This window comes from Anser cygnoides, chromosome 7 (assembly GCF_040182565.1).
Source record: "Anser cygnoides isolate HZ-2024a breed goose chromosome 7, Taihu_goose_T2T_genome, whole genome shotgun sequence".
Classification (NCBI taxonomy): domain Eukaryota; kingdom Metazoa; phylum Chordata; class Aves; order Anseriformes; family Anatidae; genus Anser; species Anser cygnoides.
The window spans coordinates 18787748-18811158 of record NC_089879.1 but is presented as its reverse complement, the minus strand read 5'-3'; the positions used below and the strand labels follow the sequence as shown (position 1 = coordinate 18811158).

The 23411-nt window shown below is 44.3% G+C and overlaps 1 protein-coding gene across 2 annotated transcripts in view; it reads right to left on the bottom strand.

Annotated features, from left to right (window-relative positions):
* Positions 1 to 23411, bottom strand: part of DRGX (dorsal root ganglia homeobox) — a 36375-nt gene that overhangs the window by 8308 nt on the left and 4656 nt on the right. Inside the window, exons 1-6 of one of the 2 annotated variants that reach the window (XM_048069196.2) lie at positions 8210 to 8542; positions 7495 to 7611; positions 5783 to 5880; positions 5479 to 5580; positions 2735 to 2907; positions 2413 to 2525 (exon numbers count right to left, since the gene is read on the bottom strand). In XM_048069196.2, coding sequence (XP_047925153.1) covers positions 2413 to 2525; positions 2735 to 2907; positions 5479 to 5580; positions 5783 to 5880; positions 7495 to 7528 — 520 coding nt within the window. In that variant the 5' untranslated portion in view covers positions 7529 to 7611; positions 8210 to 8542. Of the gene's footprint in view, positions 1 to 2412; positions 2526 to 2734; positions 2908 to 5478; positions 5581 to 5782; positions 5881 to 7494; positions 7612 to 8209; positions 8543 to 23411 lie in introns of those variants that run through there. The other variant, XM_048069194.2, reaches the window with a different exon arrangement.

Sequence of the window (23411 nt, the reverse complement as noted above, 5' to 3'; positions counted from 1 at the left end):
GGTGTTTCCATACCAAAGCAAACAGTATGTGAATCATGTCTGTACTCCTTCTGGTCTCTGCAGCACTTTAGAAACAGTCCTGTTTGTCACTGCCAATTAATGAGATTGAAGCACAGGTCTGCCGTGCACAGCCCCTGTCCCAGCCCAGGTGAATTGATCTTGGAGAAACAGGGAAAGGGGAACTTATGGAGATGAGCCAAGGAAAGAGGAGACCGTATTCCACATGTAAATACCACAAGAAAGATGACACAGTTATTCCCTACTTGTATAAATCAAACTTGCCACCTTACAGAACAACACTAAAATTCTTCCCTCGTAACGCTAAAGCCAAACTTTGACATTACTGAGACCTAGCTGCAGAAGAAAGGAGCAGCTCAATATACCAGTTCCGTGCAAGCATAACAATATGCCGACAGGCATACGCAGCTCCACAAAGCTCATGGTAGTTGGATATGCAGATATGAAAATCTGTAACTGGATTTCTTAAAAGCTCAATACACACCAATATCCCCATTTCCTTGCATATATCCAGAGATTTCTAGTTTCACACAGGAAATGTAAACCAGGCATCTTAGCAAGAAACTGCATGTATAGCTGAGAACATTCATCAAGAGAATATACATGCACCTGATAACTGTCCATCTCTAGTCAAATTATAAAAAATCTGTATTTTCATTTGGGACCAGTTTTTCAGGGAATGTCTCTTAGTCTGGGCAACTATCTAATGATCATCTCTCCCTGAGATTCAGGAATAGGATTTTTCCTGCCCTTAGCTGTAAAACTGCTATCATGCAGAAAGGAGCAAATTATTAATTTCTCAATTTGGTGGCCAAGCTGTACAATCACAGAAAACAATGTTGGGAAGTCTTCCAAATAAATAAAACTTTTAAAATACTCGTGACAACTTTTTCATTTGTTCATTTTCACTTCATTTTGCTGAGCTTCAATTTATTGGCATTATTTTTCTTAAAATTTAGCTAAATTTAAACATGAAACGTGATAACAAATTAAACTGTAAATTTTAAGGAAAAAAGCAGCCCTTACTTCCACCTGAAATTATTCACTGAACACAGTCCTACTTCCACACCCTTCAACCTTCCCAGGACTGTATTTGCAAGTGACTAACCTGGTTGCCCCCAGAATTCCACCTGTATCTATTCCCGAGAGGCTGTTCCTGTCCAGTGGGAGAAGCTGAAAGTCTCTGCCCCAGGAGCTCACGGTCACAGGGCAGAGATCAAGGGGCTTTGCGCAGTCCAACAGCCACTGCATGCTTACAGGGTTTAGGTTGACAATCATCCTTTAAGTTCTAGGGCTCAGATCACACCTCTGTGGCCTTTCTTGGTTCAAAATCACAGGTCCTACGCCTACCTAACTGGCACCTGCTTTATGCTGTGTCTTCTGCTTTTTTTGGAAGGACATGAAGAAGGGGAGAACAGGGACAAGATGCTGGACTTAATGCAAATCTCAGCACTTCCAAGCATTTGCTTCAGAACTATACCTTGACTGTACTGATTTAATTGAAAATACTCTCAAGGAGCATGTGGTATGGCAGGGAACATAGAGATTTTAGAAGACTTTAATTTTCAGAGCAGGAGGTCCTAAATGAGGAAATTTTCCTCACAATATATTGCACTGCACTGGGGCATAGAGCAAAGGTATATGCCACTTTGCGCTTGGCAGAGCTATGAGACCTTACATCCTATAAATCTATAAATTGAATTCATCCTGCCTACACCCTTAGTCTAAGAAATTGTTAGACTAGGAACAGCTAATGGATCAGCTGGTGATTTATTTTTAAAAGATGCATACTGCTGCTTTTTGGCAACCTGAAAGGATATGGACACTGGATGCAAGTTTCCTGTTGCCTGGGTCCAAGGTAATGTGGAATTGCTTTGTATGCTCCCCTGTCCCCTCATACACTCTGTGTTCAAGATCTCAGAGGGGACTGACTGGTCAAGAAAAGAAAGGTCTAGCGTTGTGCAAAAACATACTGCAAAGGAAACTGCATGCAAAGAGTGGATGAGGCATCAGCAACGGTGCCAGGTAATGTATAATGCAAAAGGACGTGTATAACTAATTTATTAGAATAAATTTGACTCTTAAAAAAAGCTCATGCAAAGAAAACTCTAAAGGACCAAACCCCACCTGCCTTGCAAATTGAGACAAAACCTGATCTCACTAAAAGTAACTGACTAAAACGACAGAACTTCACCACAAACCACACTACGATCTACCAGAGGAGACTAGCTTCTGTACCTGCAGCATCAGTCAATGCAATTATCACCCGTCACAACAGAAAGAAGGATCCAACATTTCCCAGAGGCTTCTCCGCTGGCTTAGGGGAGAGCATACCACTCAACATGAACAATCTGCTCTTTGAGTTTATATCTGAAGTTAAACAAAGTGACTTACCTTTTAGAGAGGCGACGTGAGATAAAGCTTGTGCGTAGGTGGCCGTGTTGAGAAGAGTCCCTGGCAGGCAGGAGGGGAAGAAAGGTCCTGTGGGACCGACTGCTCGGCTCAGGCTGATGGGGAAGAGAAAACAACTTTCAAAACAGAACTAGCTGACTCCAAAGACAACATATGTGCATATACACAAACATGCTCAGAGCTGTGCCTGAAAACGATACTGTCTAGGTCAAAGCTTAGCATCAGTCAAGTCTGTACGTATGTACATATATATGATGCATGCTTGCCCCAAAGAGAGGCAGTTGACGGCATGTGTTACTCTTACCTCTGCTGGATCTCCAGGCTCTCTTTTTTATTCCTGGTTTGATCTGCTGGAGAAGGGGAATTTAAATTCCTGACAGGAGGTGCCACCTCAGCCATTGCTTCCTTAGAGCCCTCTTGGTCGGAAGTCCCCCTCTCTGTTTTCCTCCATTTAGCTCTTCGATTTTGGAACCACACCTGGAGCAGGAGAGCAATCCAGGCTGAATACCACATTTAGCCATATGCAAAACAAGTCAACTGTTGCTGAACTGTTACTCTAGTGAGATCAGTCATTTTGAAGTTTGGCTAGAATTTCCTCTGATTTTATGTCCCTGTTGTTATTCTAGCTGAGCCTTAATATTAATATTTCTATCCAGAATATTTCTGTGTCTGGAAAACAAGCCAGGAATGTCTAAAGACAGTCAAAAGAGATATTTAAGAGAAAAAAAATCTTTGATGTTACTGTGCCAGTTAGCAAAATATTTAAACGCGTGCTTGCCTTTACACACATTTCATTCTCACTGAATTCTATGTTTTAACATGTCTAAAATCCTTCTATCCTTGGAAGGACTTAAATATGTATCTAAGCACCCTGGCAAAACCGTATGGAAGTCTTTAGGTGAGCTCCTGCTAGAGTCAGGGAGGTCAGAAATGAGAAGTACATACTAGGGCATCTCAGCCATCCCATTCCCTGGAGAGGCTTGATACTTGCTGTTATTCCTCTGATGTATTTGTCCACTCTGCATTTAGATGACTCAAAAAGAGGTAGATACTCTTTCAGGAAGATCATCCTGCATTTTAATACACACCACTTTCCAAACCTTATTTTTCCCTGTTACGCAATAGAAATGTTCATGCTCTTGATTTTGCTGCCTGACTTTGAGTCCAAACACTTTTTTCATTTACCTTGGGGCTGATGCTCTGAAAGCATCTTATTTTAGGTGGAAAAAGCTGAGCCTGTCTTGAGGTCAAGAAATCCACGTTTTAATACATGACTTCAAGTATAGGCAAGATTGTTATTATTATTATTCTCCTCCTACAACTCCATTTTAGTTAGCTGCCTTTTAATTGCATGTATCAGCAAACGTTGAATAATGATTTTATCTATATTCTAAATTTAGAGCAGTTAAATGCAAAGCAAAATGCAGACACTTCCTTGCGTCTTAATTGAATGAAGGTCACAGCTATAACAACATTTAATTGAGCTATTTTTCATTATCATATTTTAATGACTTTGCACTGACAGTTCGCCTGCTTCTGAGGAAAGAGCATGATGAAGTCGTTTATTTCCCTATTTAGTTATTGTTTGACAACATCATCTTCGATTAAGACTCTGCTTTATAGCACATTAATCATATTTGAATGAGCAAGGGGTATAAATGTAAACATATCTCCCATCCTCTGTGTTTCCCCATGTCCCTGCATGAAAGCAGGCTAAACAAATGCTTGCATCTATTGTCTGTTTGCATAATAGCCAACAACAAGGCTAAACACCAGTCCTCAGCAATCTAATTGTCACCACCCCTATCTCACCCTTGCACCTTTCAGGAAGAAGTTATGATCTTCCACTTCTGAATGCTCAATAATTGTCCCATTTATCTCAATTTGCAGTTCAGTCTTTAGGCACCAATAGCTAAAATGGCATTTTTTATTATTTTTTTAAGCCAGTACCTACAATGCACTGGCAAAAGGAGATTTTCATTTCCAAATAATAATCAGTTTAATTTGCCCACATATGACCAATGATTCATGTTCAGATTTAATAATCAGGATCGCATAATCTGATTATAGGAGAAATAATTTGTTTACAATCCCCAATTTACTGCAGTGAATTCCATTATCTCTCTTCAGCCATTGGGTTTTAAGAGATACTAACATGACCCTAGGGAACAAAAGGCAAGCTATTATATTTCTTACAATTAGATCTTTGCATAGTCTTAACCCCGAGCACCTAAATAAAAAAAAAAAACACAGAAACAGCATGCAGAAAAGTCCCATAAATAAAATGAATACATAATCGTGTTCAAAAAATGGCTTGCAAATCAGCGGTGGATGCCTGCAGAGTTATATGAATCCATCTCTTACAACTGCAGGACTGCTGTTCTGAGCAGAGCTTGTAAGCACTTACACAAAGTTAATCTCTAAGTATGGAAAACAAACGCACACCTGGGTCAAAAAAAGGGAGAAAAAAACAGGGAGGGAAGGAAGTAAAGAAGGAAGGAAGGTGTGGTGAAGGGGGGAGCGATCATGGACAATGGCATTTATTGGATCATATTAAAGGTGTAAGAATTGTTCTACAAGCGTTTTAGCCATCTAAATTAAGTGTTTGGAAAGTAGGCAAAAGGGAGAAAAGTTGAGGAGGTGCAGCAATTTCTTGCTAGCAGCTGGGCTCCCCGCAGTTGACTAACCCCACTGCTTGACAGTGGTCATAGTTGCTTTGGAGAATCACGTCTCAGCTCTTTTCTCCACACACACCCCCCTCCAAAAGCAAGGAAATGGATGTGCATTGATGTAATTTAGTACCTTGGAGACGCGGACAAATTAGTGTAGAACATTATCACTAGTTAATTATGAATGACCGATTAATCAACCTAATCTAATATTCCACATTATGTTGATGTTATTAAAGTGCATCATGAAAATGACAGATCGTCTTCATTTGCGTTCTTTGGCCAAATGTGCACTCTGCAGTCTTGATGTCAAAAAAAAAAAAAAAAAAGTTTGCCAGTTTGAATACCCGAGAGTTAAATAATTCCCCGGCATGTTTACCTGCACCCTGGCCTCCGTGAGGTTGATTTTCATCGCCAGCTCTTCCCTAGTGAACACATCGGGGTAGTGGGTTTGAGCAAAAACTGCTTCCAGGGCTTCGAGCTGGTGGAGGGAAGGAAAGCGAAGATGTCAGGGCACGGGAGGCGGGCAGGGGGAGCCGCGGGCTGGGGGCAGCCGTACCGGGGAGCTTGTGGCCGGCAGACCCAGGGTTTATGCGGGGGACCGGGCAGAGGGCTGGCAGGGGGACAGCTCAGGGGGCAGCTCGGGGGCAGCCCGGGGGGCAGCTCGGGGGGCAGGCTCCTACCTGCTGCAGGGTGAAGGTGGTGCGGTTGCGGCGCTGCTTCCTCCGCAGGAACCCGTCGTCGAAGTCGCCGGCGGAGTGAGCTCCGAAGGGGGCCGCGCCTGCGGGCCGAGAGCCGCGTTAGGGGCAGCCGGGGCGGCTGAGGAGCGGACAAGGGGGGCGGCAGCGCTGCCCCGGCACCTGGCCATTCCCCTGTCCCTGTCCCCGTCCCCCCAGCCCACCGAGCAAACAGGATCGGACAAGTCCCCAAGCCCACAAAACCACCGCTGAGGGTCCCCAGGACCGAGCCCGCAGAGCTGCCCGGCGGGAGCCCCCCAGACCCCGGCCCCGCTCCCCTCGCCGCGGCCGCTCGGGGACCGGGGGCGCCTCGACGCCGTGCTCACCCCGCAGCATCACCGGGAGAACGGCCCTAACCCCTCCTCGCACGGACGGACGGCTCCCTGCGGCCCCGGGCGATGCTCAGCACCGGATAAAACACTGTCCCGGTGACCCCGGAGCCCCCTCGCTTCTCTCCGGGTCTCCCCGGGGTGCCCCAAGCCGCCCAAAGGCTGCCCGGTAAAGGGCCCTTCTGGAGCCGCCTCTGGGGTTTGGTTGGTTCAGGGGGCAGAGGAGGCGGTTTGGGATTTGTGCCAGTTTTCACTTGGGATGCCCCACGCCGGGCGGTGTCACCCTCCACCGCCCGCAGCCAAAACCGGGCTCCAGGAAAAAAAAAAAAAAAAAAACACCTAAACCAAACCACAACCGACCGAGCGAACAAAAGCACGTTTGCAAAGCTCTCGGCCAAAAACTAACGAAGAAAGGCGCTCAGGAGCCCGGCAGCACGGCGGGGACCGCAGGGACCCCGGCCCCGGCCGGGGCGGCTTCGCGGGGCCGGCTCCCCCCGGGCAGCGCCAGGCTCCTGTGGGGGCACCCGGGGCGGCAGCGCCGCGGCTCCTGGCAGCGCTTCGGAGGGAAAAAACCTTTTCTGGAGGGCGGGCAGGAGGGACTGGGGGTCACAGACCTGGCCCGGCACGGGAAGGTGCGCGGCCGGGAAACATGCGGGGGGACCCGGGGAAAGCCCGTAGGCTGCCGGTTTTTTAAAAGAAAAGGAAAGAAACAAAAACACAAGAAACATTAAACAAAAGCCCCCGGTCAAAAACACAAGGAAGAACCCTCCCAAATGTTTTTTTCTCTCTCTCTCTTTTTTTTTTTTTTTTTCAGCCGTGCCTCGTCTTTCCCCATCCTCCCGCAGAATGTTTGTAAAATAACATTAAAGATTTATGCGGTCCCTTTGGCTGGAGGGAGGAGGCGTGACCACGTCCTGAAAGTGTCCCGATTACAGCCATGACACCAACATCTGTGCTGGGAGGGGAGAAAAGCATCTCTTTCATCGCCCGAGGCTCAACTGCGGGATCGCTATCCACAGAGGGGAGGCAGGTGGCAAAACGAGGGCGGGGGGGTGTAAAAACAAGGCCTTTCCAACAGGAATCAAATTAAAAAGAAAAAAAAAAAAACATGCAATCCTTCTTTCCGCCCTGTGACAAGAGGGGAAAGCTGGGCGCGCGGGGAGGGGGGGAGTAGGGTTGTGTTTGCCCTTGGAAAAAGATGAGGCGCCTCCGTACAGCTCCGCTCTCCTCCCGGCAGGCAGCTGCCCGTGCCAGGCCAGTGCTGAGCATCCCTCGCCCCCAGCCCCTGCACCCCTGCGACTTGGACCCCCAGCCCCCAGCCGCACTCACCCTCCAGCTGCGGGGGGCAGTGGAAGTAGAACATGGCCCCGCGGCCGGGCTGCCGCCCGCTGCCCAGCGCTGCGAGGGGCTTCCCTGCCAGACAGCGCCGAGGGGTCTCCTGCAGACCTGGAGACAGAGAGGGAGAGAAAAGAAAGGTGAGGAACCAGGAGAAAGCACCCCGAGAAACTCCCTGACGAGCCCAGAGCCCGTCCCAGAGGAGGCCGAGAAAGTCGTGCCTAACGCTGCGTGCAGCGCGCTACAAAAGCCAAAGGCAGAAAACTCCATGGTAGGTGCACAGTGACCAGAACCAGTAAAAGTTTGTTGCTTCTTTTTATTTTTTTCTTTTCCTCTTTTCTTTTTTCCTCTTTTCTTTTTCTTTTCCCCTCCAGATAGCTGATCATCTATCTCCCGTTCTTCTATCTACACATCTATCTATGTATATATCAAGTATTTACTTCCAGAGCAAATAATTACATTACATAAAATAATAAAAAAAATAATCTTACAGCTAAGAATGAATTGCTTTAAAAAAATCTAAACTATTTTGCCTAAATGAAACAGCAATAAAACCTAAAAGCTGTCTTCTTTTAAAAGCATCCAACATGCTGGGAGCTGCGTTCGGGTTGGAAACCAATGTCTTCAGCAACAACAACAACAAACTATTCAAATTTCTATGCAGTCATGTAAGAAAATCCAGAAGGTAAATAAAAATAGCAATCCATACCTAAACCGAACAGAAGTAAAAATCACCAGTAAGGTTTGGGGGTATTTTGCACTGGAATAAGGCGCTGTGAGTTGTTGGCTGCAGAGACAGAAGGGCTCTGTGGAGTTCTGGAAGTGGCCAGATGTCTTTATATCTGTCTACAGCATGCTCTGCCTCTCAGCACTTGCCTTTATAATCTCACGCATAATTGGCCTTAATCTGATTATTTCCAGCGCTGTCTACAGTGAGTAACTTGGATAGGTCTATTGGGCCCTACAAATGGCCCACGTGGTGTGTAGAGGAGAAAAAAAAAAAAAAAAAAAAAAAAGATGAAAAGAAAAAAACCCGTCATTTCTCAGCAAACACCAGGAATGCGAGGAGCAGCAACAAAATCCCATTCTTTTCCGAGCGTTCGCGCTCCGGGGCTCGGCGGCCCCCGGCGCCCCCCCAAATCCGGGGTGCCCCGGGGCTGCGGGGCCGGGGGGGGATGCAGCGCTCCGTGCCGTGCCGTGCCGTGCTGCTCCGTGCCGAGCCGTGCGGAGCCGTGCCAGCCCTGCCTGGACCCCGGCGCTGACAAAGCGGCGGCTAATTGCCGCTGGATGGGTTTTGGGGGGCCGCTCTGCACACGCCTTGCCTTTCCAAGCGATCGTACGGCAGCAAAGTTTGATTTTGTTCACAGCGAGGGGTCTCTGGATTTATGCTCGCTTCCCGTCTGCAAATGATATGCGGCGGGACCCTTTGCAATTACTTTTAAAATGCATCCGAGGCATAGGCTCAGCGGAGAGAGATGGCCCTTGCCTCAGCCCGGGTGAAAATTAGACTTTAAAGTACCCAGATGAAATTTTCAAGTCAGGGACGCGGGATTGGATCAAATCACATAAACTGCAAAAAAAGCAAGTATAATGGCGCATAATTGGTTCTGTAATAGCATTACACAAGGATAATAGCCTGTTATGGCCCCCTGCACATTAAGTGCTTCCCTGGCGTAAAGCCTTTATGATATTAAAGGGGGAATATAATGATATTTTGGTTATTAAATGCGTGTAATTAATTTATGCACCACTGAAAATAAAGTTGGTATTATGACCCACTCAAGATGCATCAGAAGATGTAAGTCAGACAACTGTTGATAAGTTCTGGTGTCTATGTTTCGTCTAGACTGCTGATTTTATTTTGGAACAATTGCTTCTCCGGCAGACTACACAAATTTAATATTTTATAAACATTGTAATGTTCTGTGCAGGAAGGGCGAGCAAATCTACACAGGCTCTCTTAGATCTGATGGGAGTTTAAAGAGGTAGCACGTTCATACCAGAGCAAAGGAGATGGATACAGACGATACAGGTGCAGAAATGGATAGAGATTTTAAAGAGACGATGTCTTTGGAAAGTTGTTCTGCGTATATGATCTCATTAAATAAACACTAATAGGCTCTAGAAATATCACCTGCTCTGTCTGCCTGTCACACTAGGCATAGATGTAGAAATCCCCCTAATGTATAGTCACGCTGAAATTATGTTTCAGTCTTGTAAAGAATTATTTTAGCAAAACAAGGCAAAAGCAAAGAGCCAAACAGATCTGATCTTATCTTACCCATTCACCTACAATTTTAGCATACCAGTAATAGGTTTAGAAAGCTACATTCATACATGCTTATATATATTTATATGTATACACATACATAAGGGCTTTTAGGGAAATCACTGTTTGACAACAAATACTATTGACTTACCATCCAGGCAAGTCTCTGAACTGCGAAGTCTGCTATGAATCGAGCCGGCTTTTACAGCAGCACCACGCAAGACCAATGTTCTGAATCTGACCACACTCCTTAAAATAGCAGCACATGCTTTAGGTCAATTAACCTTAAAAAGAAGAACATAACCCAGAGGTACCGCCTGGATCTCCCCTGCCAGCCTCTGCATCCCAGCCTTTAATATCCATGCAGGGCCAGTACCGCAGGATCCCTTTGCACGGAGACAGACGTGCCTTTTCCTTCCTCTGACGTCGCGGAGAGAGTGAAAGTGAGTGTTTTATCATAAGAACCCCTAATAAAATAATAATAACTTCATTACGGCACTCTCAGGCCTTGCTCTAGTCAGGGGGCTGCATTGCTCTTTTGGCTCCAAGACTCACTTTCTCCGGCAGTTTGAAGCCTGCAAGTTCAGCGCATTACGGGAGGCAGCGAGGGGGAAATGGAGCCCGGGGAAGTGCTCCAAGTGCTGCTTTTTAAATAGAAGCAGGAGGACAGGGAGCCGGTCGGCTCAACTTTCTCCCAAGGAGCAGCAGCTGCAAAACAAGGAGATAACCAAGCAATATAAAATCCCCCACCTCTCGCCACCTCGGTGCCTCTTTAATTTTAATGCACGAGGCGCGGGGTTGACGATAATTAAAAGTTGCCGCTTCGGAGGCTGGGCTCTGCCGCTCGCCGGCGGCCGGAGCCCGGGGGCGGCGGCTGCGGCGCGGTTCAGCACCCGGGAGAGCTCCGCGCCCGGCACGGCTCGGCTCGGCTCGGCTCGGCTCGGCACTGTCCGGCACGGCATTGTCCGGCACTGCACGGCATGGCACGGCCCGGCATTGTCCGGCCCGGCATTGTCCTGCCCGGCATTGTCCGGCCCGGCACGGTTCGGCACGGTACGGCACGGCATGGCCCGGCCCGCCGGGGTGTAGCACGGGGAAAGCCCCTTCCCCGCGGGCAGGAGCGCTGTCAGCGCCGCCGCTGCCTCTCTCCGTGCCCCCCTTTTATAAACGCTTTCCTGCGAAGCTGGGACCCCCGAAAATAACTAGAAACCGCTTCGAGTCGTGGGCAGCGTTCCTCTGATAGCTCCTCTCTCCTAGCTACCAAAGGGCAGCATTAAAAGCGGTCCGAAGCAGGAAATAACACACAGAGGTGAGCTACTGTATTTCAGCCAGAAAACCCCTTCTTTGCAAAGTTGTTAAAGTCTGCCCCACGCTTTGACGCTTATCATCATCGTCGTCATTGCTATTGTCAGTATTAGGTAACAGGTCTGCAAGGAGAAGCCCGGTATAATTCTGGATGGATGTTTTGGTGATTGTGTCTGTCTTACAGTAAAACTGTCCTGTGCTGCACACACAAACACATCTCTTCTCATTTTCCTCCCGTGACAGTAAAACCCAGCACTGGGCTGATCAGCGCAGGAACTGAATGGACGTTTTCCCTCAGAGCTCTCAGCTTTGAGGGGATCGTTTGTAACACTCAAGAAAGTCTGAATAGCTCAAGTTTGATGAAATGGCTCTCTTGTCTTTCCATATCCAAACACTTCCTTTCCCATGATTCTCAATACCTGACCACAAAAAAAGCTAGCAGCTAAAAGGTTATTTTACCCTAATTCATGTGCAGTAAAATGTATTTTCCAATTAACCAAATTTGCCGATTTGTCCCGCTTGGACACTCTTATAATTTATAATGTAAAAGTGTTCTTTCTTTATCTAAAGACCAAGGTGACTGCTTTTAATTTTCTGTAACCTCTTTACACTTGATGTTCACCAGACTCATAATGTTAATTGGCTTCATATACGGATCATCAGTTTAATGAAGGAATAAATCCTATGTTGCTTTATGTCCCTCTGTTTTAACAATGATTGCTTTAATGAAGAATGTGACGTGTTTGAAATCAAAGCTGCAGGAGACATTAGGTGGTTTTTTTCTTTAAAAAATTATGATTGAAATGCTTATTTAAAGCTAAAACCATGAGATTTCCATATTTCTAAAGGTTTTATTTAAATCATTCTCCACGGAAAATACTGACACGTTCTTCAGCAAGTAACTTTCTTTCTAGTTATGACTAGAGATTGAATAACACAGTTTTGTAACATAAGCATCCCAATTAGGTTATTAAAATATCTCTGAGCTGATTTTATCCCACTGCCGTTTTCATTCAGAGTTTAAAACTCCTACTGAGTTCAAGAAGAGTTATGCCTGCCTAAATAAGGAGCATTTGAGTGTAACAAATACATCCCTTAGTCAGCCCACTGTGTTTTCATTGTTCACATGTAGATGAAGAAAAGTATAGGGGAGAAAGAATTGTCAGTTCACACACAAAAGCTCTGTATTGCTGTAATCTATTTCTCCCCATGGGGATTTTAGGATTTCGGGAGCAAGGGTAAAATGTAATGAAACACAGGCTCATGTAGAGGTAGGTGACTGCAAATCAGAGCATCAATTAGGCCAAGCTGGAAAGCAGCAATTAGACAGAACTGCATGTGCCGGTTATACTAGCTATGGCAGGTTTAAAATGTACAAAGCAAATGCATTCTGGTAATTGAACTTTTACGTTCCTGGTCCCACTTATAATGAAAGTAAGCTTTTTTTTTTCTTCCTTTTTTTTTTTTTTTCCCTCTAATGGGGAGCGCATATGATGGATATATTTTTTCTCATTTGAGAGCTTCAGTCTGGACTGAAACTACATGATCCTTAGGTATGGGAACACGCAACACAGAAGAGGAAAGTCTCTAATCAAGGTGTGGGACAGGGTTGAGCAATCAATGGACTTAGATAGAAATTTCAGAACATGGCAGAAGAAGCGGATGGGAGGGAAGGATATTAGCTGAAATTCCATATCACCAAGAAGTCATTCAGTGTGCCAGGCCTGATTCCATGACCTCCCTGGTTTATGTCTCCACAAGTATTATACTCATTCAATGCTGGTCACACCAACATTATCACACCTTCTCCCAACCCTCCCTCCTCCATGCCATTACTGTATCTGAGAGAACTGTGCACTGTCTTTCAGTACTGCCCAGAACTATACCCCATGGCCAGCACCGTAAAAACATGCAGAAGGCAGCCCATAACCCATGCTTTGCCTTCACACTCCACAGAGAACAAGAAAATACTCTGAGGCATCTCTAGAGGCACAGATGATTCGTCTGCCAGGAGGCCCATTCAATAGCAGCAGTTCTCTACGTGGGGCTGTGCCTTCACCCAACCTGTGCCTGGTCCCTGTGCTTGTTACCGTTTGAAGTGACTCAGTGAGGCTGGAACTATGCCAGGATTTGTTGAGGCAAAACAACACCGGTTTTCAGGGGGACTGTCTGTTTTTCTTTTTTTTTTTGTTTGTTTGTTTTTTGGAAACATCATATGAAGATGCTTCTTCCCAGATGTGCTCTTTCCCACTAAAATGAGTCTTCTAATCAAGATTTGTGAGAAAAGACTTCCAAGGGAACAGCTATAAGAGTGAAAAAATGTAGTAGCAATACTTGAAGGTAGGAAAATGAGGTACAGAAAGACTGACACTTTCCTCAAGGTGTCCATAATGGACAAATACTGCAGAAGAGAGCAGTGGACTCAGAGTGTATAAGTCAGTATCTTATTCATTTGACCTTGGCTTTAGAAAAAAAATTTTTGTTTTGTTTTGTTTTTTGTTTTTCCCTAGAAGCTGCTGCTCTGGCTTGCTAGAATCCATTGTTTTTTAAAATTCAACAGATTTTACACAAATACGGATGACATGATTATTGATACTATTTACCCTGGTCAAAGGCAGAAAAGTGATTTCCTATCCCAAAAGGTACACAGAACTAATAGAAGATTGAAAGCTATGAAGGTCAGAGTTAAAAATTGAAAGACACATGTCCTTATTTTACCATGAACTTGACAATTTATCTGTAATTTTCCAGATGTTTGGAAAGAACTGGCCTTTGACCTATATATACATCACTCATACTATTGTTTATTCCTGCTTTGTTTAAAAGAAGTACTTTTAGGAACAGGAATATAATATTCTTAAGTATATCCTGATCCATGTAAAGCCCATAAAACAAATACCTGCTTTTCAAAGATGCTGACTATTGTCAAGAAACTATCCGTGATTTACAAACACCCTGAAAACATCTTTCCAGAGACATGGTCTCTTTACTTCTCCATGACTCCTTATGTGAACAGGACAGGATAATTGGACTTCTGGCAGAATAACCTTGCCTTAGATCTTTAGGTTAGTATGGAGATGGCCCAGCACTGTGTTTATGATACTTAGGTATTTTGCTGCTGTCATGACCTTGTTCCTTGACAAGTGGGATAAAGCCAACTCTTCATTTCAATATCAAGAAGGTAAACCCTTGTGCTTATTCGATGAAATTCCTCTCCCCCTTTTTCTTCTTCTCATGATGGATGGGTGACAGTTTATATGTAACACCTCCTCAGTCCTTCAGCCCTACCCTTCTAACCATTCTCAAGTTCAAGCCAAGTTCATTCCTGCTCTAATATTTAGTAGTTGATTTCATGGGAAACTAGGACTAGGCCTTTCTCCATCCAAATCCCTCTGGAGTTATTTCCAATGATCTGGATGCTCTGCACTAGACATTTCTAAGGAAAGGCGTTGCTGAAACACTGATAATGGTATTCACTGATATCCAGAGATTTGTTGACTCAGAGAATGAGATGGAACCATTTAAACAAGCTGAATATTACATGAATGAAGGAAAGGAGGAAATCATAATTTGTTCTTTGAGCTTATGAATTAGGCAATGCAGTGCCATGCAAAATTTAGAGGCAGGGTCCTACAGCATTCTAAAAAAAATTCAGCTTGAGAGACCATCCACGCCATCTTTCAGCTCTAGTTTAATGAATCTTATCTTTCCCAACATATTTTCTTAAATCAGGACCACAAAGCCCTCCCTCCACCCCTTCTGTGCCCTCTGTCTCAGTTTCTTACCCTAAAATCCAGGTCCTTTCACAGTTTTAGGCACTTTGTAGCACTTGGTCTACATAAGAAATAAGTCTGAAAGGCTTCAGGCAGAGCTTTAAACAGGAACAAGTTATCATACATCATGGTACTTGCAAGGTCACTACCTATCAATGAAAGAGGTATAAACTAATTTGTGGTCTTATGTATAGATAAATAGCGCACAGAAGTTACAAAGATGTGCTGATCTCAAGACAGTGTGTGGTGAAAAAGGCAAGGCTGGGTAACCCTGAGGAGCACAAAGCTCTGGGCAGCTGATGGACTTCTTGTACCTACGGCTGGCCTTGCTCAAGAAGGAAGTGATATATGCAGGGGCTGTCATCTGAGAAACAAGAGGAGAAGTGGAATGCCCATAGTCTTGCTGTTAATCAGTTTATTTACACTGCCTGACATTCTCTGGAGTTTATTTAGGATTTGCAATGTTCAAACCATCATTTATTTATTTATTTAAATTTAGGTTTATTTTCTTGGCCTGTCCTGAGCAAATTACATTTATATTTTCAAACTTTACATTCACATTTTATAGGTGCATTTGATTTGCAATCACAAATGTCAGAATGCATCTCTTTTGCAGCCCAAAATTAGTAGAAACCTGCTCAAAATATTTTTATTTTCTTTTTGAAGATTTAATGTTGATCTCTGAACACTGAAACTGTTCACAGAAAAAAAAAAGAAAAAAAAAAGAAAAAAAAAGCCCTTTTGACATTTTGTTCCAAAATTCATAAAACTTTTGCAAATGTCCAAAAGGCACTTGCAATGAAGAAAATGCTAAAATCACTTCAAATTACAAATGTAAAAATAACGTTGTTGAAATAAAATAAATTATTATGGAACTCTGGAACATTTCAATGTGTAAAGTGCTTCTTTTAGCTTTTTGTGAAGCAAAAATTATGACAGCTGATTTGACTGCTTGACCCTGAACAGCCTCAGGTACCTGCGCCCAGGAGGAAAGCAGTGAGGCTGGAAGGTGTGGAGTCACAAAGCCAGTGGTGCCCTCAGGTGTGACCCCATGCCGTGCTCTGTCCTGTCCACTCACCAAAGACTGCTGTCTTTGAACAGCTTCTGAGCTGCTTCTGTACACGTCTGTAAACCAGTAGGAGGAACCAGATGGAAACTTGGTGGCTGTGGACCTGCCTCATGTGCAGAACATCAGTGGTTGCAGCATCCTCCAGAGGAGGGAGCTGGTGGGCAGCTGGAAATGGACACGGTGTGCAACCTCTGACTCCCATCCACCTGCACAGCAATTTTGAGCTCCCAAGGCTCTAAGGCCTGTTTGAAAACATCACTTGGGGACAGCTCGTTGCCAGGGTTGTACCAACCGGAAATCAGTCTTGGGTTCGACTCTACAAGTGTAAAACAAGGGCTGAATATGCAGCACCTCACAAAATGTACCCTTGTGAGTCAGAAAGACTTACTACAATAATAACTATAAATGATATTTGGAAGCAGGAGATTATTATATTCTGGGAGAAATAATCCTAGGAGACCTCAAGACATCTCAGAAGTGATATGGATGTATTAGTTATTTGCTGACCCATTTTCCACCAGAAAAACAGAAAGCAAAATTTTGCATAATTGTACAGTACCAACTGAAAATAAAATAAGTCAACTACTTTCATTTCACAAGCTAGGCAATTACCAAGCCGACCTGTGTGAAATTCCCAGGGTAATACATAAACGTAAATAGGTTCACTCAGGAACAGTGGATTTCTATAGAGTCTTGAGAATTTAGAAATGGTTTTGCATTGCCATAATCTTAAAAGAAAAGTGAGGTTTGTTTATTTTTTGTTTGTTTGTTTTTAACAAGACAAAATCTTTGTAAGAAAATAAGCGGAGAAACTCTGTCAAAACCCAGTGCTAAAACTAAATACCACATCTAGGAAATGTAAAGTTACTCAGGATGGGAAGCAACAAGCACCACGCTCAGTTCAAGAAATGCAAAGTCTTGCACCTGAGAGGGAACAAATGACTCCTTTCAAGCGACCTGGAAGACACGGAACAGAACCTATACTGACTTGCAGCTATAGACACTGGTTTTACACTGCCTGATGATTCTGTCTAACCTGATAGTTCAAAGTTAACCAAGCACGATTTCTGTGAGCGGATCCGAACCAGTATACTGGGACTTATGCCATAACACTGCTTTGTGTCATGAGGCCTGGATTTACAGCATCACTGGTGTCAGTTAAAGGTCAATCACTTCTCAGAAACAGGTCATTTTCCCACTTAGAAGCAAAGCTTTTGTTTTCCACAACTAAAGCAGGCTGTGATCTAGCTCTGAATTAGGGCAGTTAATATCTGCATGAATCTATAACTGCACGCATCCTTGTGACAACAAGAAGTTAGCAGTCCTTCTTGTTCTCTGAATGGCTTCTAGCAATAAAGCCAGTAAGAAGAAAGAAAACGTTCAATTAGCTGCTTTAAGGCACAATAGTCTCATTCACAACAGGTCATTTCACACCTGCTAACTACTCTCCTTGAAGGTGAGCTACACTCAACACCAGAAGGGGAGAAATGACCTAGGTGTGACATAGTTTTCTTCAAAGCCATTGAAATGCTTCCCTTGGAAGTGGCAATGTTCTCGAATCAGCCCTGAGCACCCCACCTCAGATAAGTAACACCATCCTGGTCCATGAACCAGGAGGAAGGCTGCCTCTGTGCAAACAGGAATGTAATATACCCACGGGTGTGTATAAAAACGAACCCACATGTGAAGTATTTGCATGTATGTATTTGTAAATGGTGCACATGGGATCTTAAAGGAGCTGGACTGGAGATGATCTGGAGTGTTCAGTACCTGTGGAAACGCCCAGGCACCCAGCTCTGCTCCTCTGCTTTCAGGAGACAAGCTCCAGGACTATGAACCACGTACTACTTCTGGAGATCTTTTAAGTAAACACAGAAATGCCACTTTTCCTACAAGGAGAACGGGCCCATAGTAAACACCCCAAGCGAAGCAGAGACAACTCAGCTCACTCCTAACCGGGTGCCTCATATCATGTTAAAGGCCCGCAGAGCAGAGGCCTAGCAGCTGCATGCAGAACTGCTGTGCTCCGGTTTCCTCAGGCCAGGCACATTTCAGTTATCTTGCCCTCACAAAGGAAACCATTCCTGACCAGTTCCTCCAGGCCAATCCCTTCTGCCTCATCATCCACAGGACACCCCCAGCACAGCATACCCCTCTCTTGCTTCAGTGCCAAGAAGCACCTTCCTCTATTCCTCATGACAGGAGCACCACAGAAATCCCACTTGTAGAAAATCCCACTTGTGGAACCACTTGTTCTACAGAGAACTGTGGAAATCTGATCTCTTATGGATTTGTGCTCTTTACCATTAGCTCTCCCCTAGAACATACCCAGATCCTGCTTAACATCCCACCACAGAGGTGACTGGGCCAGGTTTGGTGCCCTCCCCATGCCACACAATAATGAGCATGACTGTGTGCACCTCACTCACCCGGACCTCTTCAGTTCCAAATCTGGAACTCTGTGCCATGGCATCAAGCCCAACCCTGCAGCTTTAGCATGTGGTTGCATTTACTTCCTAGGCATCGTCTCAGGAATGGATCTCATAATCTATTTCTGCCTCTGAAATCCTGCTTTCCACGTGCCTGTGGAAGTAAAACACAAGTTGTGTTATTTACCAGAGGAGAATCACACTGATGCCGTGCAACTGAGAGGATGCAGAGCCCCATGGTCTGTCAGAGACCCAAGCCAGCAAACCTCAAGCTGCAGAGCTGGATGCCATACAGATGCACCACGAAGAATGGCAAAGTGGGGACTGCTTCCAGCCACCAGCTGAACCAGTGCAGACAGCCCTACGTGTGCTGTCACTGTGCCTTTGGTGAGGCCTGGAGTTGGCGGCAGTGGCGATGCTGCCAGGCTCTCACTCTTTCAGTGCAGGGCTCTCCTCTGCATACCTCTGAATTTGGGCGAGTGAGGTATAGCACCCTGCATATAAAACCTGCAGTCATTCCATTTTGTTTCAGCTCTTTACAAGGTGAGCTTGTCAGGGGCAGATATGCTCCTCATCAGTACCGGTACAGTGTTTACCAGAGAATTTTGCTCCCAATCTTGCTCTCTCTTGGTGCTGCTGCGATGTAATGTGAAGTAACAACACAATCTGTGCCACCAGTCCTGCTCCAGACAGTCCATTCTGAAGACTAGCTACATTCCCTTTGAAGCTGTTGCTTTTTGGCATGCCACCTAAACATGCCATGTTCTGCTTGTTGCATTTCTTTTCCAGAATTCTTATTTATTTCTGTTGACTAATAGCAAGAAAATGCACCCTTAAATAAAAAAAAAAAAAATATATATATGTTTTTAAAAAAAAAGCAGCAGAATACTTATGCTTAATTGTTATTCTAATTACAAGTTTCGGTGCAGTGTAAATTTTTTCCCCTGGCATTATTATGAACCTCATTTCCTTACAAAGTCCAGGATAAACAATTCCAATATATTTTGTTTTAATTATCAGGGTTTAATGGGGCATAATGAGACTATGTTGAGTGGCGCAGAAAAAAATAATAATTTAATGTGTGCAAAACTACTGAGCGCTCCTAGCTTGACTGTGCATATTTAACCTATTGTGGTGCAGCACTGTGTTAACTAATATTCAGTGTGGCCATCATTTATTTATCAATTTTACCTCCATTTCAATGGAAAATTTGTCCTTTTTTCCTAGCATCTGAAACACAAGGAAACTCATTAGGATATCCTGGAAAAAAAAAAAAAGGATAATTCTCTGAACTGAGCAATGAAAGCTTGCTGCTATGATGCAGCTGCTATGCAGCTTATGGTTCTATAAACACTTGTCAGGTTATGGACAGAAGACTGGAGCGTGTTGTATGCCGAAGCTGCCCCAGCCAGTTTGTTCCACATACAGTCCTTCTGCCAGTGTTACTTGGCAGTGAAAACTGCTGGCTTCAGTTCCTAGGGTCCCTACTAAAACAAGCATAGATAACAACAGCTGAAGTCACCATTCAGAAACACCCTTGTCTGGACTCTCACTATAGGTGTGTTTTCCCACTCCCAAGGTGTGGTTCCTACAGACTTAAAATGCCACAGATACTTTGTGGTGAAATGGAAGTAATGCAAAAGAGCAACCTGGGAAATAAACCAGTAAAGCCAGATTATGACCCTTTTCTCTTTCCAAGGTGCCTTTGCCAGTGGCACTGAATCCAATAACTGAAAGCGGCTAATGCAGCAGGCAGCACCAGCCTGCTATCAGACTTTTATTCCACCTTACTAGGCTTACTATAAACTTTTTTTTTTTTTTAAAAAAAAAAAAGAAAGAAACAACCAACCACAAATCTTACCTAGGAAGATTTGGCTTTTTCTCTAGGAATTCTGAACATGCAGCGATGTGGTCAGCATGGCAGTGGCAACGAAAAGTTGCTCTGCAGAAAGCATAAACACATTTGTCCTGTCATGCTGGGTACGCACAGTCCATTTGAAACCTTCATTTCTACTGGATTCCCTGTGCCTGCACTGTATAGCTCATACGCCCACAGTTCATCCCGCAGTCTGCTGGAGGGAAACACAGGAACCCCATCATCACAGCTTATTTCCCTTAGCTTGGGGGAATCGAGCCTTTTGTCCCCAACAGAAATGAGCTTCCTGAACGCTCCACTGCCTGTTCTAGTCTGGACTGAGCACTTTCGCCTTTACTGCTGCTCTCAGAGCGGCAGTTCTGTTCTTGGTCACTCTCAGAGCTGTTCTGACATCAGTATCTAAGCCCCGCTGGCCACTTAAAACAACCTCTGCAATGTTTTATTAACAGAAGTAACTAGGCAGGAGAAAACCCTTCTCTCCACACTGACTCATGCATGCCATCCTGACTAAATTCTTGTCTTGCTCAGGGCCCTCTACCCCACCCATTCCAGGCTGTAGTTCTGGTAAGTACGTCCCTGGTCTACACATAGGGGGTACAGTCTTCCCATCCATATATTATAATGTGAATAACAGCATTTATTTCATCTTAGCTTTCTAATTTACTGAAATGTTAATAAAGGCATCACAAGATATCACAACATACCCACAAATAAGGCCTTACAGACCAAGAAAACTGAAAGCATCTCAGGTATGAAGGTCAAGACCTACTTCAGGCAGGTTTTGTTACAAACACCATGTATGAAGAACCCTGAAGAGCTTTAGTATCTGCACCTAACTACAGTGAGAGTTACAAGAAGCTTCAATGCCAATTTCACATCAGAAATAACTACTGGATCCTGCCTGAAGGGAAACGCTTCTGTTTATTTGTTCTACTCCTGACACGGAGTCAGAGGTCTTGATTCAGTGCCCATCAAGGCCACTGAGAATGTCCTCTCTTCTGGCAAAGCATTTGATTCATGGACCTTTGGGTCCACCTTTGGGAAGGTGGTTCAAATACAGTACAGACACACACACACAAATGCAATGTTACACTGCATAATTTTATTTGAAAATTAATGTTTTGTATTACAGATTAAGTTAATATACTCCAAGTATTGTTTTTAAATAATTTTCTTAATTACAGTCATCAGTATTTACACAAAGAAAAAACATTTACATAAATATTTTTTCTGTTATTATTTTTTTTTAACATGTATCACATCGGAATAAAAATATTCTCCATGAAGTTTCTATCTAAGTTCTGCGAGATGTTGGCCTCCTTCAAGGATTAATAGAGACAAGAAACCTGAACAGGCTTAAGTTACAACTCAGTGAGTTGACTGAAGAACTGCAGGCTGTTTGCCTGCATTAAGTAGTAGCAAGACTTGAAGACCTCAGGGAACCCCTTCTAAGCCTGTGTCCTATGCTTTAAGGAAGAATGAAAGGGAATCGGTTGAGTACTTTCCATCAAACTTGCCTTTGGCGCAGGACCAGGGCAGCATCCAGCATGTTCTCAGACCTCCGAGGTTTGATCTTTTTTTTTTCCATCCAACTGAACTAGGGAAGTTCCAGCCCAAGCTTAGGATCCCATTGTACAGCCACTCACTGTACAATGCACACTCAAGGGAAACCTCTGCCGCCAGAGAGCGTAACAGCCACAGCAAACCATGGTGGAAGAATTTTGACTCAGAATGGGACTGACTGACCCTCCATCATACAGAGCTGCAGCACTGAGTCAGAAGCCAAGTTTGCTGATGCCCAGATATATACTGACCTGTTTCCCTTGGATTGCCTAGCACTAGCAAGTCCCAGAAGGACTTACAAGGAGGTCCCTGCATTTGGCAGAACTGCAGATGGAAAAGGGGGAAGAAGTGCATTACCATCTGTAGTTTATGCATTACTCAGAAGAGGCCTCTGAGGTTAGCTCTGGGCAAACACTTATCCTCAAAGCTCTGTGTAGGAACATACATCCCCACTGGATCATGAACAGCCAAAGCTAAATAAGGTTATGTTACTAAGAGACTTGCACCTCCACAGTGGATTGAGGCAGGATGACATACCTATTACTTAGGATATTCCGAGTCTCCACATACAGAACAGGATCTTAATGTGTTCGGACTCTTTCACATAACAAATTGTTTCTAATGGTTTCCTCTGGTTTACAGGCACAGAGCTTTCCATGCAGGTCAGCATACTCACTAGAAGCCGATAGCTCTTGGAAAGCCAGTGTTAAACTCCTTTCTGCACTGCCACGGAGAGAGAAGGGTTTGAAGCACTGGTGAGCTTCCGGCTCTCCCGAGCCATAATCTGAAATGCCATTTACCTTGGTATCTTCAGTGGCAAATGGGAAACTGAATCCAAGTGCATGCCAAATATGTACCAAAAAATGTTCTGTTAATGACAACCACAGCTTGTTGCCACCATGTCTTTGTAATTCTTAAGGACCACATTCTCTTTGTCATCAAAGTAGAGGAGATTGAGGGATTTCAGTTCATCCGGAACACAGCAGGGTGTGCTGACATCTTGAGACAATTTAAGCGTATGGACTATGGACTGAACAGTGGCATGGTTTGTTGCATTTTGACTTTCCCCCAAGGGGAAAAGACAAGATCCTCTGCAGTAAAATGCATTGTATCCACTTGGGTAAATAATCCACCCTGACCAACCAATAGCATGGAAGTCAACGTAGAGTTCCCTCCGATGACATGCTGTAACCTGGCTTTTGGTAGAAGATGCTGCTGCAGCCCGAGGTCCCCTCCTCCTGCTTGCATTGTTGTTTTCAATGATCTGAGGTTCATGAGGCACACCTAACAAAGCGTCATTTTTGGCAGGGCTCAGCTCTGGTTCAGAAAGGAAGTTGTGTGTTAATCTTTTTCACAGTAAGTTCATTTATTCTTTAAGTACAGCATTCTGCAAGAAAACCTATTTCAGAAATTTACATCAAAGCCTTCAGAGCAGATTTTAAAATGACAAATTGTGAAAGTACTGGAAGAGGTGTGTATTCAATTGCCATTTCAGACACATTTCAGAAACTGCTGAATCTCTGTTCCTTTTGTGGCCTAAAAGGTCTAAATTCAACAGAAACATAAAAGCTTACTGATATACTTAAGTTTATATTCTCTAAACTTCACAGGCCCCTTTCAGGGCTAT